Source organism: Mytilus edulis, chromosome 12, assembly GCF_963676685.1.
Source record: "Mytilus edulis chromosome 12, xbMytEdul2.2, whole genome shotgun sequence".
Classification (NCBI taxonomy): domain Eukaryota; kingdom Metazoa; phylum Mollusca; class Bivalvia; order Mytilida; family Mytilidae; genus Mytilus; species Mytilus edulis.
In genome coordinates this window covers 11685325-11703471 of record NC_092355.1, presented here as the reverse complement: position 1 = coordinate 11703471, position 18147 = coordinate 11685325, and the positions used below count along the sequence as shown (strand labels likewise).

Sequence of the window (18147 nt, the reverse complement as noted above, 5' to 3'; positions counted from 1 at the left end):
TACTTCTTTTTTTTAAATGTTAGTTTTTGGAAATATTAATTTAATGCGTTTTGGGTCTACATCTAATAATTCAAGCACTAATCTTCTTATTGCAGCAAGTACTGTTACAAATGCTCAAACGTTAAATGTGTATTGATACGAATACAATCGTGCACCATGAATGCGTCTCGCCAGTTGATAGATCAAGGTCAACGTAGGTCGATGGAAATTTATTACAAAAAAAACCAAACACATTATTGACGAAATTGAAAACGGTTGTATATACCAATCAAAACCTAGTCTCAATCGTCAGATCCACAGATCGACATTAACCATTAAGATATTTGTTCAAGCTGAGATCCGCAATACTTTACAGAAAAATGTATTTGTGAGGTACAATGGGTTCCACATTTTGTTAACCCTTTAGTTGTCGCAAACAAATCGAGCAAAGATAGACTGGTACTAATTGAAGACATATAAACATTCATTTGTTCAAATTCAGTTTACAAAGCAGCCAATGTTTCAGAAAGATGATTTTCTGTTTAGCTTTGATCTCAAGTCTTAGGATGGTACCTTTGATAACTATTTAACATCATACTGAGAATTGTCAAATACATTAACGTTTTTTTTTAGATTTTCCTTGGATTTGGAGGAAAAGTAATATACTTTGTTTTCAATGTACTGCCTTTTGACATTTTTTGCTACGGCTGGGTACACTTTGCTAAAAGTACTATGAGAATTAGTCAACCATTTGAGGTGTGAAGGCAAATAGATCATCATGTTTCTTGATGATGGTTTAGGTGGAGATCGCGATTTGAGCGCGTGTCAAAAAACTAGAAAAGATATAAAACATAAGTTGGAAGTTCTTGGATTTTTTTTATTGCACTTGAAAGATGTTCTTTGTTCACGTCTCATAATGCGAGATAGTAAGGTAAAACTTGGAACACAAAATAAGGAAAAAATTGTGTCAGTGATAAATGAATTTATTTTCTAAATTCTCTTCGTTCAAACGAACATAAATTATTTATGTACTAGACTATATAATTTCTATATACCTCGGCCCAATCTTTTTCTTATCTCATTCATATATAAATAACTAAAACACTAGTTTTAGAACTTGTCAGGCACGATGACCATTCTCGTTTATCTAATACCAAATCATTACAATACATGTTTATCAAATGAACAACAAATTACAAATGTTTGTAATTTTGCAAATACAGTCCACATCACAGAATATATATACGTCCTCTGTTTAAATAAACTTAAAAAGGTTGTCTCAACAATCTACAAAAAACAAACAAAAAATGTTACAAAAAATACATTTAATACTGTTTTCGAATCTATATGTGCTTAAGTTTAACTAACAAAAACTACGTGTGTACATGCGAATGGTCAACGCCCTTATCGATAATTTCAATTCGAGTCCACCGTATTTAAATACACTCGGGTTCATAAAACCTGTTACAATTCTATTGTTATATTAATAGAATTATCATACGATAAAATTCTTCCGCCACGTACATAAATATATTTATTTTCTAAATTCTCTTCGTTCAAACGAACATAAATTATTTATGTACTAGACTATATAATTTCTATATACCTCGGCCCAATCTTTTTCTTATCTCATTCATATATAAATAACTAAAACACTAGTTTTAGAACTTGTCAGGCACGATGACCATTCTCGATTGTACAAAGAAAGAAATTGCAGTAATAAATCTTATAAACCTAAAGATTTTGAAACTAATAAGCGTTTTTTCAAATTGTCGCTTATGTAACTGTCTTTCGCAATATCAGATTTCCACCTTCCGTGAATCTTTAATAATCTGTCCGATACACCAGAGTTACTAGCGGCTGAGCAACCGCCTGCCCTAAAACTATGTGTACCAAAAATTCTTGCGTTTAAACCTAACTCCGACAGAGCCCCTTTTAAAATCTCTCTAGTCCTAGTATAAGATAGTTGTATATTCTTTTTTCTCAGCTTACAGTTGTTTGTACTTTTACAATACGATAAAGCTCTGAACACAAAATCATCTGAGGACCTGTCTATTTTAGCTTTATCTAAATAATCACTTAAAATTTTAACAGGACAGTGAGCTTGATCAAGTTTAGCTATCAAAACGTTTTTTCCTTTTCTATAACAATCTGTTTTGCTACTCTCAATATATATGTCAATATGATCGTTTCCGAATGTAATGTTCTTAGCTCTAATCTGGCATAGTTCACTGTACCTTAAAAATCCGGAATAAGCCAGAAAACACATAGCTAATAATCTAAGATTTTTTAACGAACTATTAGCACCGCCAAATTTCTTAAAAAGACTAAGCATGATGTTTGCATTCATCGGTTCTTTTTTCTGAATAGGCCTATTAAGCTTTCTTTTAGATGCCTCAACAATACATTTAACTATATCCGAGGCACATGGGTCTTCAAACCCAGCTAAACTGTGAGCCCACTTTATAGCGTAACATGCAGCTTCTATAGTACTGTAATGTTTAGCACTTTGCATTAAATATTGAAGATATAAACTGACATAGATTTCGTCTGCAGGAAGGACAGACTTGATTTCTGTATACTTTTCAGACCACACTACAAAACGCTTAAAACTGTATGCATATTTAACAGTTGTATTTCTGGCTTTTGAGTCAATAACTGAATTCTTCATCTTTCTGAACAAAATCTTAAGTTCTGTGTGCTTTACTTGTGTGTCATTTTTCCAAAATCCCGTTGAAAATATTTTCTGTAAAATAATTATAAATTAAATAAATATTTACCTTGAAATATGCGTAACTGCTCAGCTTACAACAAACAGAAAAAACAGGTCCAGTGACCATAACTATACCCAGTGGTATCTACAGACCATGTGGCCCCAAAAATATCGTCAAGTGACACAACATACACATTAATCAGCTTCTGTAAGCCAACATCTCTGAATAGAGAACCTCCAGTCAGTAAAATCTGCAAAAAATAATAAAAATTTTCACAAATATCAATCAGAAGCTTTTAATCGAACAGCTAAAATTCTACCTTTGAATTTTCCGTTCGCGAAAATAGAATTTAAATTGTTTCCAGAAACTAAAATTCTGTCTACCTCGTTAAATTCGAGCACATCTAACACGTAAGATCTGTGTTCTGTGTTTTCATCAAAAATTAATGGCCAGTAAGGAGACGACGGCCAACTCGGAACTATCAGTGTTCCTTCTGCTTTGCATTTAACCAAGTGGTTTATGCACTTACAAACTAAAGACACAGGTGGTACTAATAGATTGTTTTCTTGTGCCCAGTGGCACGAGAAAGCGTCTACTGCCGAGGAACCAGGGTTCCAGTACAACGAACTAAATTTATCTACTTTGTTATTGTCCATATTAGCAAACCTATCAAAGGTATGAGGACCCCAGAGGTCGTCTAAAAACTGAAAGTACTCTGGAGAAATACCCCAGTCATCAATATCTATAATCCGACTTAAAAAATCAGCCTGCTCGTTCTCTTTTCTGGGTAACCATATAATGTGTAATGTAATGTTTTCATGTAAACAACACCTATAAATTTCTAAGGACAACTGTTGTAATTCTTGTACTTTGCTACCTTTATTTATGATGCTAACAGCATTCTTGTTATCTGTGTGAAAAGTCACGATACTATTTTGTAAGAGTTTTGAAAAGGCACTGACACATAACTGAATTGCTTTTACTTCTCGCCAAGTAGAACTCCTACCTCGCTCAGTTTCTAACCACATTTTGTGCAAAATGTTTGTTGAATTTTGTATGAAACCAGCAGCACCCGTATCGCTAGCATCTGTGAAAACATGAAAATTTGAAATGTTCTTTACCAGATCAACCGCCTTTAATAAAGGCAAATTATCTCTCCAGAAAATAAGCTCATTGATACAACCTGGATACTTGCCGATGTTTACATATTGATCCCAATAGTCTCTTATATTAATGACTGAAAAAATGTTTCTCGTCATTATCTGGGTAACATTACCTACTGCTGGTGTTAAAGCAATTAACTTACCACATATTTTGGCCAACTGTCGTACCTTTACCCTGTAACTAGAATTTAGTATAAAAGCTACCAAATTCAATATATCATCTATTTTTCTTTGAGGAATTTGCAATTTGCAAGAAATTAAATTCCATGAAAAACCTAACCACTCAACGTGCTGTGCAGGTAACCATACACACTTGTCTTTGTTTGGCACAAAACCAGAAGCAATCAAGTCTGCTTTGATTCTTCGAGCGTGCTTTTCACATAGTTCATAACTAACTTCGACCCCAAAACCGTCGTCTAAATAAACAGCTACCTTTATGCTAGATTTACGCCAGTGCTTTACCAATTGTCTCACAGTTTTAGTAAATATATACCCGCTTGAACTTAAACCAAATGGCAACACAGTAAAAACATAAAATTCTCCTTCCCACGAAAACCCTAAATACTTTTGATGTTGTTCAAAAATGTTTAAGTGGTGATATCCCGCCTTCAAATCAAAGACATATCCATAACAATTCAAAGTAACATATTGTGCTAAAGTTTTCCAATCTTCGAATTTGACTTTGTTTACAATCACTTGTTTATTTACATGTCTTAAATCTAAAATCAATCTGTGTTTACCTTTACCGTTAACTGAAACAGTTAAAGGGTTCACAACGTGTGGCATAATTGATACACGTTTTACTAAACCGCCCGACACAAGCTCTTTAATTGCACTTGAAACAAAATCTGAATGCTCTAACGCAGATTTATTATTTTTAGAAACCATATTTTCGGGCTCTTTTAACAAAGGTATTTTGTAACCATTTTCAATAATATCAACAATAAAACTAGAAGCGTTAATACTTTTCCAAAAGTTTACAGAATTTTTAAGCCTGTCTTTAACAAAAATATCTGAACGACCCTTTTCATATTCAAAATAAGTTTCATAAACATCTTGTACCTGTAAAGTGTCCGTATGAGCGCTGAAATCCTTATGAATTTCCTCTGGGAGCTCCAAATCCAGTCTTGGTGTCTTTTTTGCAATCGGATGCCCAATGTCCAAATAATCCACACCTGAAACACATATCTCCTTCCCTGGACCTTTTGACCTGGTTTCCGTAACCAGGTCTGCTCCCGCGAAAGGGCGGCATGCTGACAGAAACTGGAATTGCGTTATGCGCTGTCTGCGATGTAGAACCGGATGCTTCGGCTGGTCTTTTTCGAACGTTCTGCTTCTTGTCTGCAGATTTAACGGACTTTAACTTTTTCACCGCCCGGGTATCAGCTGCCCTTATCTTCTTTTCATCCTCGGAGTCGCTGGCTAAATCATCGGACAAATATTCTTGTACGGTCTTCCACCCTCCCTCCGACTTGTCAGCAATTCTTATGAGCTTGTTTCTTTTCTTTAGCGTGTTAAGAGCCTCATTCAGAATAGTTACCGCTTTATCCGACTTGTTTCTCCCTAGATAATCCAACGCCCTCTGTACCAAATCCTGTAAATCTACGTTCAGCTCGTACTGGACCTGATGACCCTTGAATTTGAACGAATTTTCAGCCTTTTTAACCTTTTTCTCCAAAGTATGCGTAGTATCTGTGAAAGATGTTTCAATACCCGACAGTCTAGTATCCATATACGTCTTGAGAAGTGAAAATAAGTCTGCATTAGACATTTCATGCGGATTTCTAGTAGACGTACCTTGTTCACTCGGTAAATCCAAGATTTCCTCCTCCATATCGGACATTGTCAACGTAAGTCTACGGCAATACAGGTTTAACTAACAAAAACTACGTGTGTACATGCGAATGGTCAACGCCCTTATCGATGAATTTATAAAGCAGAGCAAGCTTCAAATGACATTTAAAGCGATATTGGTAAACGAATACATTTGTTCAGTGCTCGAACATTGGTCAGTTTTATTGGTCAGCTGATTTCAGTGCAAATCGTTTTAGGTGATATTCTAAGACTGAACACATCATTGTAATATGATTGTGTTCAAGCGCGTGCTAGTTTGAATGCAATTGTTAAAAAAAAGTAGATTATTGATGAGCTTGGTTTTTAGAAAAAAGATTGCAAACACTTGATGTTGTTTTTCGAGCAAATTATCTGACATGCATAACATGGAGTTACTTTGTGGAGATTTGTCCACAATTTTGGATTTTGGTTTGCGAGTGAACAATTTGGAAGTTCTATCTGACGTGATTTAGGGACGACAAGAAGAGTTTTGAACACATATGACTCATTTCATGAAAACAGAACAGTTAAAGTAAATTATGATAATAAGATAGTGACACATAGGTAGGTAGCAAAAATTATAAATTGCAGGTTGTGACAGATATTCACAAATCTTGCTCCCGGAAGAGCATACATTTGAAAAGGAATTGAGTACCAAGAACTGGGAATAAGCATGCTGATTTTTTAAGTAGACACATTGATACTATGATTGGAGTGTTAAAAGGAATGTTTTCCAAGATCATAGTTGGTTCTTTTACTATTAACTTATTTTCTATGAATTACAATGCCCGGTGCTCTCGATTTAATTCAAGAATTTGGTTCCCAGGTTCTGAGGCAATAAACGCTTCCAGTCAGTTAGAGGAGGTGATACTAAATGGCATGTGTCACCTCGATCGTTAGTTGACATGCCAATAAACAAGATCATTAAGGACAAGGCCAAATGCATGTAAGTTATTCCTGAATGTAAATATGCACATCATTGGCCACTTTTATATCAAAACGGACGATTAAGAGATTTCATACAAGAGATTATCTATTGGCCTAGAGACAGCAGTTGTGTAAAGGATACAGGAAAAAATGTGATTTTTCGGTGAAAAGATTTAGAATGATTGCTTTATTTATCAGATTAGAGAACGATCGCCAAGAGCGCCGTTGAGAGTGCTGGTGTTTGAGAAAACAATGTGATGAGATCTTTGGCAAAAGGTGAAAAAAAAACGTCAAAGAAGAACATCGCCGGCTTTAATCGTTGGAAGTCATTTATTGATGAACATGTTTTGTATATTTAACATTTCTTATTTACGTTAATAGTAAACAGTCTTCACCAAGTGTATTGAAGTCCATATTTATTCTATGAAATTGGCTAACGAATTAAACGTTTACATAGATCATATTAGAAATTCTTTCATAACGTTTCTATTAGAATTTTACATGTTTTAGTGACTTATTACAAATTAGGGATTTGACTATCATAATTGCATCTTATGCAGGTTTTTTTACTTTTTGACGATTTAAGTTCAATTACTCGTAAGGACATTAAGATAAAGCAAAACTGATGAGTATAACCAGGGTAACTAGATTTTAATTTCTAAAGGGAGGTCTCAAGCATGTCGCCTTTTAATCTACCAGCTTTTTTTGGTTTATCTGGTCTGGACGTGCATTCTGATCACTTTCTTTTCAGACCCATAATTATATCAGTAGGTGCATCCAAGTTAATTAAAAAAAACCTAGAAACTTAGTTATACAGTGTCCAGTCAAATTATCGTGAAAAAATGGTAAAACGGGTTTCTCCTCAACGAAACATAGGTTTAAACTCATTGCATTTAGGAGGTGATTCGACTGCAGCTAAGTCAGATGTTAATTAGAGATGTATAAAGAGGCATGAACGTTGGAGATCTGAGTAAAGTAAGGACGGGTTCGTTGCAGATTTGTTTGATAATAGCATTTCAGATTATTACAGATTATAGTCATATCATTTTATCGTTTCAGCCCTTGCTTTGAGTTAGCTAGTCTTGTGGGCAAACGGCAATTGTAAAATGTGTTTAAGGTATTTTATCCCTAATATTAATATAGTGTGTACTAATACATTTCCGCGTTTCGAAATATTGAGGATTTTTGTTTGTACTAAAGGTTCTTTCGTATATATGTATAGACACGTGATATAAACTGTAGTATCACGGGAGTGGTCAACAATTACGTACAGTTGACCAAATAAAGGAAATGACGTATTAAGAAAAGTCTTACGGTGTTCTGTAAACAAATGTATAACTTCATAAGTCGTCCAATATATACTGCTTAAACCCTCAGATTGATAGTTTGTTGTTTGCTTTACGCCGCATTAGCACTAATAGGCTATATCGCGGCGAGTGAATCTTCAGAGGTTAATATTAATTCTTGTAACGTGTAAGGCATGGAGATGTATTTGTTACAGATCAGCTCAATTATCTATATTAAAGGATCCTACACATTAATGCAAGATACAGTCACAAAAAATAATTATCTTTATAAGTACGTCTGAGTCAGTGACAACTCTAAAACAGATTTATCCATCGGATCACCAGCAATGATGGTGATACATGGCTGTGTACATTATGTATATACAACTCGTCTAAACATCAACCTAACAATGTTAGATCTGGAAATTTGCTTTCGCAAATTTTTTTGTTGTTCTTCCCTTGCCGGGATTCGAACCCATGCTACTGAGATATCGTGACACAAACCGCCTGCACCGTATCCATCCCGTTAGACCACACGACCACCTGGGCTTCACAAATAATAAAGCTTTCAATGGCCGAGTGTTACCTTTCCTCGTCAGTTTTAATCTAGCGTCGTACTACAGTACATGATATATAAGGCATGGAGATGTTATAGTTACAGATCAGCTCAATTATCTATAGTAAAGGATCCTACAATTTAATGCAAGATACAGTCACAGAATATAATTATATATATAAGTACGTCTGAGTCAGTGACAACTCTATAACAGATTTATCCATCGGATCACCAGCAATGATGGTGATACATGGCTGTGTCAATTATGTATACAGTGATGTTAGGGATCGAAACGGTATTTGGAAGGCCATATAAAGTACCCTCAATATATATATATATATATATAAAATGACTGAATAAATAGTCAACGATCAATCTTACAGGGCGATGGATCATGTAATATGATTCTGTACACTACAAAATATAATATATAACAAGTCAAAAAGGGTACAACATCACCATTAAATAACTATAAAATACACAAATATTAGATATTTCGGATAACAGATATCCTTCTTCGGTAATTGCACAATGACAAATGAATCATGTCAATTCAAATTGAGACTCTATCAAAATCTTGATTTATACAATTTAAGCGAACGCTGGAACAATTTTAAAATTTCCAAACACACCGCAAAGACTACAGAAATATGCCAAAAATAAAAATAGTTATTTACGATGTGAAATGGCACAACTCTAGATTTCCAAAGGTTGTGACAGTTGAGATGTTATAACTGCATTGAGGGCAGTCCTCAAACAAAAAAATCAAAAATGTCCTAACCGATCAAGGATGGTATAAATTAGACAACGGTAGGGCAATTACAACAGAAACTACATATTTAAGCCTCCCAAACGAATATCAGTATAATACTGATTGAAAAAATAAGTATTGTATAATGAGGTAAAATAATTGAACGTGGCAACGTACTTATACATCATCCCGAATCAATGAAAACCTGTAATTTAAACTGTTATTTTAAAAATAATTTCGAACTGTAAAGCCAGTACTAAATCCGGCGTTGTTTGAAACAGGTAGTCACAGGAAAATGAGGGACTCGTTCTATGTTTTTTCATTTATACCCTCTGGGGAGACTGTCCGTAACTTTCTTATCCAAAATCTTTCCCGAGCGACTCTGTCGACCTTCGACCAACCCTCGTTGTGGTCTATGATCGTGATGGTAAGGTTTTTGAGATCAGCTTGTGTGTGTCCAGGTGATCTCAAATGACGACTTACGGGTAGGTCGGGCTTGCAAGTGTAGTCACTTCGATGACCATTCATGCGTTTGTTAAATGGCTGCTCTGTCTCGCCAACATACTGCATGCCACATCGACATTGAAGGAGGTATACAACATTCTGGGTTTTGCAAGTTACATTGCAATATATAGTGTACACAGACCCAGTCGAGTGGCAAGTGAATGTTTGAGTATTCAGTATTTGTTGACAAGTCAGGCAACGTCTGTTACCACATGACTTGCACCATCCTGCAATTGAACAGCTTTTATTTGAGGAGACGTCAGCTCTAACAAATAAGTCTTTCAGACTTGCTGGTCTACGAAAAGCTAAGACAGGAGGATTGGGAAAGATCTTGGATAATTTAGGGTGTTTGGCAATAGTTTGCCAATTGGCACGGATCAAACGTGAAAGGTTATTAAAGGCTGGATTGTATGTAAGAACAAACGGGACTATTTTGCTGCGCCTCTTCCGTTTGTACTGTAAGAGGTCATTGCGGCTGTTATTGTTAGCGCGCGCAAACCCCTTATCTATGTCCAATTTCTTATAACCTCGTTTTTTCAAAAATCCGCGAAGTTCCTGTAACCGTTTCGTGACAGCCTCCTCAGAGGAGCAAATCCGCTTGACTCTGAGAGCTTGACTGTACGGGATACTTTTTGTACAGTGTTTGGGGTGACAGCTTTGGGGAGAAAGGTATTGATGTTTATCTGTGGGCTTACAGTAAAGGTCTGTTGATATGACACCGTCCTTTATAGATGTGGTTGTGTCTAAGAAAGATATCTTAGAGTCGGAAATTTCATACGTAAATTTAATTGAATGGTGGGCGTTGTTTGCATGTCTGATGAAATCATCCAGTTTTTGTTGAGATTCAATCCATTTCATGTCAACATCATCAATGAAACGGAACCAAGACAAAGGTTTGGATAAAGATGTTGCAATAATTTGTTTTTCTAATTTGCCCATGAAAATATTGGCGTAAGACGGTGCCATTTTCGTCCCCATCGCTGTCCCGTTAATTTGAAGGTAATGCTCACCATTAAAGGTGAAATTGTTGCATTTCAGGACCAGAGTAAGTAGCTGGACTAAACATTCAGTAGGTGGTTCTAAAATGTTGCGCGAGTCCCATATTTCCCTACAAGATTGTATGCCGTCATCATGAGGTATGTTGGTATACAATGAGGTGACATCTAAAGTGACAAGGAGGGTTTCCGGAGGAAGAGGGTTCATGGATTCCATTTTACGAAGATAATCTGTAGTGTCTTGAATGTGGGAAGGAAGATTTTCTACATGAGATCTTAAATGAAAATCGACGAATTCCGAGATTTTCTCAGTCGGATGGCCGTTTGCGGATACAATGGGTCTACCAGGGTTGTTAACCTTGTGTATTTTGGGAAGAAGATACAATCGACCAGGCTTGGCATTCTCTGGCTTTAAATAACCAATTGTATCCTCATCTATATGACCGTCATTGTACATGGTTTGTACCGCAGTGATAATTTTGGAGCTAAACTCGGAAGTAGGGTCATAGTCTAGCTTTTTATAAAATCTCTCATCAGAGAGCTGACGCACTGCTTCCGCGATGTAGTTAGCTTTGTCCATTATCACAACGGCACTGCCCTTGTCTGCTGGTTTTATCACAATATCATCTCGGTTTCTTAGCGATTGTATGGCTTTTTTCTCGTCAGGAGAGGTGTTGTAAAATGACGAGTACTTGTTGCTAGCTAGATGAACAACATCCGATTTGATTTTGTCGATAACATCTTCCAGTGTAGCAGATTTACTAGGTTTTGGAATCCATGAACTCTTCTTTTTAAAATGTGGAATTATGATTTCTTCCTCCGAGTCGGACGTGTCTGTGTCTTTCTCATTATCCACCTCTTTATCCTTGTTACCAAAATATTCTTTGATTCTGAGGGTTCTAGCAAAGTTATCAAGGTCATCTCCCAGTTTCATATCATCTATTTTATTGGGAGTAGGGCAAAAATTCAAACCCTTGGACAAGACTTTAGTTTCGTCGAAAAAACATAGAACGAGTCCCTCATTTTCCTGTGACTACCTGTTTCAAACAACGCCGGATTTAGTACTGGCTTTACAGTTCGAAATTATTTTTAAAATAACAGTTTAAATTACAGGTTTTCATTGATTCGGGATGATGTATAAGTACGTTGCCACGTTCAATTATTTTACCTCATTATACAATACTTATTTTTTCAATCAGTATTATACTGATATTCGTTTGGGAGGCTTAAATATGTAGTTTCTGTTGTAATTGCCCTACCGTTGTCTAATTTATACCATCCTTGATCGGTTAGGACATTTTTGATTTTTTTGTTTGAGGACTGCCCTCAATGCAGTTATAACATCTCAACTGTCACAACCTTTGGAAATCTAGAGTTGTGCCATTTCACATCGTAAATAACTATTTTTATTTTTGGCATATTTCTGTAGTCTTTGCGGTGTGTTTGGAAATTTTAAAATTGTTCCAGCGTTCGCTTAAATTGTATAAATCAAGATTTTGATAGAGTCTCAATTTGAATTGACATGATTCATTTGTCATTGTGCAATTACCGAAGAAGGATATCTGTTATCCGAAATATCTAATATTTGTGTATTTTATAGTTATTTAATGGTGATGTTGTACCCTTTTTGACTTGTTATATATATATATATATATATATATATTCATTAAATAAAATAATAAAATAAGTTATCCTGAAGAGTCCCAATGGAAGGATGAAATCGATAGAATGGAACTGTTAACTTTTTACTTATTTTATTATTTTATTTAATGAATATATATATATCTGCACATGTGAAAATTATTTTTGACGCCTATATATATATACAACTCGTCTAAACATCAACCCAACAATGTTATATATATATCGGTATATTTTTTTTTATAGATGTAAGCACTCTTTTGTCTAGTTGTAATACAAAAACAAATATCGTTTCAATCTCTCAGCTCCTGAAAAAACTATCAGAAAGGGATGCATCATGTGCATGTAAGATGTGCAAAAAAAAGGTAGTTAAACTTGTTTTCCAACTCACTTGTTATATAATTGAAAACACGATTTGTTTGCACTATTAAAGTTTGAAGACCCTAATGCAATGAATACAATATTTTATTACTTTTAAAATAAATATTTAATACCGGAAAGTTGTATTTAATGACAACCTTTACTTGAAAGGAGCATCATTTGTGTCTTACAGACAGCGACCATATACAATTGTATGTCAACATCACTGTTCGTCAAATATAAAGTACGCGGTACTATGATCATATTTATGACATAAATTGGGAAAACATCGTTCATGTGGGTGTTTTTTTTTATGTAAAGATAAATTTCAACAACGTTAAGACTGGCCCAAATAAGTATTTAGTTCTATATCTGTGAAAATAAAGACTAACCTCATTGGTCAATTTACTTAGGCTGAAGTACATTTGATTCTCTCTCATTTTTTTAATACCCACTTAAGAGGGCGGACGTATCCTGACTGCTCAGGCCAGCGTTGATACTTTAATTCATAGTGTTTATTTCTTATTTTAAATGGCAAGAGGCCATATTATATTATAATGATAAGAGGTCAATAAAAATGGCATGGAGACATATGATATTAGCAGAACAAGAGGTCATATAATTGTAGAATGGCAATTGACTATATATGTTTTTTAAATAGACAAGAGGATTTTGGAAAATGGCGAAGGCCAAGGAGATTACATTTATTTGGTTATAGTAATTCTTATTTGAGAAAACAAGAGTTCTGGGGATTTAATAAAAGAACAATGGCTAGAGCCATGATGTATAAAACAGAGAATGATATTGATGATACACATGTTTTTATTTTCAAAGCAATATTTCTGCTTCACTCCAATTGTTCTAAAATAATATTTATTTTCGATCTTAAGAAGTCCTTTAAATCAAATATGGACTTGTTCATGGAATTATTTTGGTTAAAGGGTGTCATTTTTCAGTTTATTTCAATTAAAAAGGATGACTTAACACTGGTGATCATAAAAAAGTACCCTCTCACCCCCCTCCAAAAAAAAATAAAAAATAAAAAAATTCATCAGTACATCAGATGCACTGGATATTTTATGTTTTAATTCTTTTTTAATGATTGGTTATAAGTACCTTTATACAACATGTATTCGATAATCAATATTGTGACGCATTTGTGTTTCATTTAAAAAGAATACAATCATACTCGGAGATAATTTATAGATCTGTAGTAATAATTTAATTCGTTCATCCATGACAGTCCTTCCTGTGTTTGTGTCTTGCAATTGTAGCATTAGATTAGATAGAACACAGACAGAATGGTCTGATATAATGTGTACGCGCACACATTATACATAAAACAGACGACTTAATCCTTGTGAAGCTTGTCTGGTTCAAAAGAGTTAAAACCATGTGATATTCAAGTTAGTTCGGAACTGTGTTGTTACTGTGTTGAAAAGAAGTATATACATATGTAAGGTATGCATTTATTTTAATATTATGACCCAATTCGTTGATAAACAGTTAAAATGGCATGTTCTTGCAAACATTCAACAGGAACACATGTTTTGTATTAAAATAATGATCCATTGTTTAACCAACGATTGTAGACTGTAAAGATGTAGTAGTTTAATTCAATATACGCGAAATAAAATACCAGAAAGAGGTCAATTTACATGTATACATGTGTAGTAGGACATTACAGTTAAAGGTATGCTTGTGTACTTAAAAACATTATTGAAATTTTATCGATTTAAAATACGTATTATATAAAGAGAAAAATATAAAAGGTTTCATGGCTTGGTTGCTTAAATAAATCAAATAACCTGTCGAGTTACGCCTCAATTTGCAACTGGCTTTTCATATCTTAAACTTATTACATGGACCGATGGAGCTTGAACATAAACCAGTTATGTTCAATTGATTAATAGTCACTGTTATTGAAATTGCACACCGGTATAAGATGAATAAATTACCATTTTTATCATATATGGACAAAATTGGCATATTCATGCTTATGATATTTTTTGTGGGGTATAAATAAAGCAAATTATCAATTTCCAGTATTAGAGGAAAAAACCGTCTAACTAAAATACATGTACACATAACCGTGTTTTATAGAAAGTTTTTTTTTTGAATTTATTACATGTTCAAGTGCCACATATGCTTGACTCTCTTTATCTATCAAATTATTATTTTAAATTTTAGTGATAAAATATGACGTATGATGACACAAAAGCATTTAAACGAATTCTCCTATAAAACAGTTAGAAATTCAAGCAACTTTCTGCATTCTGTTTGGCGTCATAATCAAAAGTGTGACATTGAAGCTAATGTGTATCGTGATTACATGAAAAACAAAATTGGAAAATTCAACTTTGTTAATGATTTTTTGAGTAAAAGTTGGAAGAAAACTTCTGAATTATCTCATGAGCAAGTAATTTGCATTCACGAAGACAACAAGATAAAGGCATTCGAAGGTAAATCCCGATTTATTAGAAAAGATCTTGGACATGATGGAAAAAAATGCAGGACCAAAAAAATGTTCGATTCACCATTTACAGATATGGAAGTCACAGATGAATTCTTAGATTGTTTGCAAATAGCTAAAGGTATGTGTTTTTTATTTTGTAATGATACAGTAGGAAACTTTACTCAAGGTGCTAAGTGATTGCCATAGAATTATATGATTTACATTTGTTTCTGCATATAAGAAATACATATATCATTCAAGATTGCAATCATATAATTGTAAATTAGGAAACAGGGAAAAGGTCATAATATTAGTTCATGATGAACAACAAAACGGTAGAAGAATACATCAAATGATTCACACAACACAACAGTAAAAGGTATACAGACAATATAGACGAAATATGAAATACTTTTATTTATCATATGTTAAGTAGTAAATGCAGTAGATTTGAATATTTGAAAAATAGCCTGCTGTTTAATCAATATCGTGCAACTTTGATGCGCACCCTTTATCACACCCTTTAGCATACCCTTTATCATACCCTTTATCACACCCTACCCTTTATTGCACCCTTTATCACACCCCTACTTTTTTTTTTACAGTTTTTACTTAATATGTAAGCTTTGAAATATTTTCCCTCAAAATATGTCCTAAATAAACGGTCTTTCGGGCGGGACGCAATTTGTTGAAATACGTCATTGTTTGGCATGTGACGTCACGCACGTCAAGTTTTCATATTTATTAGTACACTAAATGCATCTATAAAACATACCAAACACACAAAAAATACAATAAACAAAATATTTTTAAAACAACAGCTTGCAAATTATAAGGTAACCCAAGTGCTTCGGATAAGTAATTGAGCAGTTCTTTTAATGCTTTTTAAACAAAACAAAGGTAGAACGGAAAGCTGTTACCCAGTGCCGTATCATCCTAAAGGCCCTTGGGCTGATATTGATGTCTCGGGATGATACGACACATGATACGGATTTTTCCATGTATTATTCTCTATATAATGCAATTTCATAATATCATTTAAATATAGGATCAAAGGGAATTTGTCACTTTTAGCCCCTAGTCAAATCAGACATTAGAGATAACAAACAAAGACTACTCAGTATAACAACCAGAGTACAAAAGAAATGAGAACAAGCTCTCATTTTTACGATACCTCATTTTTTATTCGCCAATGTCTTTTGAACTACACATGCATTGATTGAGTTTTTGATCGATGGAGAATTCAAGTTTTGAAACGTGTATTCTCGTGTTCCCATACACATATCATACGTTCATAACATCTTTTTATGCATTATCCTTCGATCCGACTGGTACTAAGCAAACAGTTTTTGTTTAATACATTTATTATTATAATAAGCAAATATAAATTGAGTTTATCAATTTTGTGCAGCGTATATTTGTATCAAATGTGTACAGATTTTTTGGATTTTTTTCTATTTTGAGAAAATACTACTATAATATAAAAAAGAAGATATGATTGTCAATGGTACAAACCTCCACAAGAAACAAAATGACACAGAAATGACCAATTTTAGGTTACCGTACACCATTCAACAATGAGCAAATCCATACCGCGTAGACAGCTATTATTGGCTTCGACATGACAAATGTCAAACAGTTCAAACGAGAAAACTATCGGCCTAATAATGTTCAAACAAATAAACGAAAAATAAACAGTATTTAGCACATCAATAAACGACAACCACTGAATTGTAGGCTCCTGACTTGGGATAGGCAGATACATACATAATGTGGTTGGATTAAACATGTCAACAAAGATCCTTACACTCACCTTAACCTCGGACAGTGGTGTTACAGTACAACATATGAACGAATTATAAAAAAACGTTTATAAAGGCAAATGTTCGCACCTGTCCTAAGTCTGAAATCTGATGTACAGTAGTTGTCGTTTGTTTATGTAATTTATACGTGTTGCTCGATTCACGTTTATTTATATAGATTAGACCGTTGATTTTTCAGTTTGAATGGTTTGACACTAGTCTAGTAATTTTAGGGCCCTTTATAGCTTGTTCGGTGTGAGCCAAGGCTCCGTGTTGAAGTCCGTACATTGACCTATTATGATTTACTTTTATAAATTGTTATTTGGATGAAGAGTTGTCTCATTGGCACTGATACCACATCTTCCTATATCGATTAACTCATTTTTGTACAAATAGAAACACATCAGTTTAAAAACTCAGAGTGAATCGCATATCCCAACAACAAAAAGACACTAAGTACAGAACTGAGAGAACTTACAGTTACTAAAAGCTAATTCAAAGCCATTAACAACTAATAAAAAAAGTCATGCATCTAAGACTGAATTATCAATCAGTACACATTCATTATCCAATAAAATGTAAAGACTTGATTAACAGTCAGAGAAAAAACATGATCTTGTAAATTACCAAGATACAGGCATCGAACGATTGTAGATGATAGATCATGTACAAAATGTATATAACAATACTATTTTAATTGTTTGCTTTAAATTTACCGAAAAAAATCAATATTAGTACGAATAAAAAATATATTCAATGATCTAATTACAGTGTTGAATCGATAACCGTTTAAATTAAGTTTATTTAAAGGATCGATAAGTTTACCAGGATCGTTTCAAAATTTCAAGGCACGCAAATTAACATGTCCGTAAAAATGAGGGTGTTCTATCCCGTTTATATAAGTGTTCTACAGGAACAACTAAACTTCAAAACCAGATATTTATATGTGTGGATGAACTTAATATAAAAAAAGTAATTTATGGTAACGAAATCCCTCGCTTGATAATTTATTAGTGATTCATAGATTACGTTCATTAAAATCAAAACGTCCCAACAGCCATGGACATATTGTGAAATATAAACACCGTTAGCTGGTTTGTAAGTGTCTACTTAAGAATTAAGAATGAAAACGGTAAGAATTATAACTAAACAAATAAATAAACCAAGGACAAGTGTTCTTC

At 34.0% G+C, this 18147-nt stretch overlaps 4 protein-coding genes across 4 annotated transcripts; all 4 read right to left on the bottom strand.

Annotated features, from left to right (window-relative positions):
- Window positions 1–1114: 1114 nt before the first annotated feature.
- LOC139497129 (uncharacterized) lies at window positions 1115–5768 on the bottom strand. The gene is made up of 3 exons (XM_071285219.1): window positions 4919–5768; window positions 2760–2943; window positions 1115–1266 (listed from the first exon to the last, which is right to left on the bottom strand). The coding sequence occupies exon 1, from the start codon at window positions 5697–5699 to the stop codon at window positions 4950–4952; it is 750 nt and encodes a 249-aa protein (XP_071141320.1). The 5' UTR covers window positions 5700–5768; the 3' UTR covers window positions 1115–1266; window positions 2760–2943; window positions 4919–4949.
- LOC139497422 (integrase/recombinase xerD homolog) lies at window positions 1706–2650 on the bottom strand. The gene has a single exon (XM_071285642.1). The coding sequence runs from the start codon at window positions 2648–2650 to the stop codon at window positions 1706–1708; it is 945 nt and encodes a 314-aa protein (XP_071141743.1).
- Window positions 2888–3721, bottom strand: LOC139497421 (uncharacterized). The gene is made up of 2 exons (XM_071285640.1): window positions 3223–3721; window positions 2888–2943 (listed from the first exon to the last, which is right to left on the bottom strand). Exons 1-2 carry the CDS (start codon window positions 3719–3721, stop codon window positions 2888–2890), a joined length of 555 nt encoding a protein of 184 aa, XP_071141741.1.
- A 3549-nt stretch (window positions 5769–9317) lies between the features above and the next one.
- Window positions 9318–11642, bottom strand: LOC139497420 (uncharacterized). Its single transcript, XM_071285639.1, has 2 exons — window positions 10409–11642; window positions 9318–9328 (listed from the first exon to the last, which is right to left on the bottom strand). The coding sequence occupies exons 1-2, from the start codon at window positions 11640–11642 to the stop codon at window positions 9318–9320; spliced, it is 1245 nt and encodes a 414-aa protein (XP_071141740.1).
- Between the last annotated feature and the right edge of the window lie 6505 nt (window positions 11643–18147).

What these genes read in the sequence shown, in the direction of transcription:
- LOC139497422 (XM_071285642.1), bottom strand. Translation starts at nt 2,650, where the DNA reads ATGAAGAATTCAGTTATTGACTCAAAAGCCAGAAATACAACTGTTAAA.
- LOC139497421 (XM_071285640.1), bottom strand. Translation starts at nt 3,721, where the DNA reads ATGTGGTTAGAAACTGAGCGAGGTAGGAGTTCTACTTGGCGAGAAGTA. An exon ending in ACCACCTGTGTCTTTAGTTT is followed by an intron (nt 2,944 to 3,222) that starts GTAAGTGCATAA and finishes TATTTTTTGCAG; the next exon opens with ATTTTACTGACTGGAGGTTC.
- LOC139497129 (XM_071285219.1), bottom strand. Translation starts at nt 5,699, where the DNA reads ATGTCCGATATGGAGGAGGAAATCTTGGATTTACCGAGTGAACAAGGT.
- LOC139497420 (XM_071285639.1), bottom strand. Translation starts at nt 11,642, where the DNA reads ATGAAACTGGGAGATGACCTTGATAACTTTGCTAGAACCCTCAGAATC.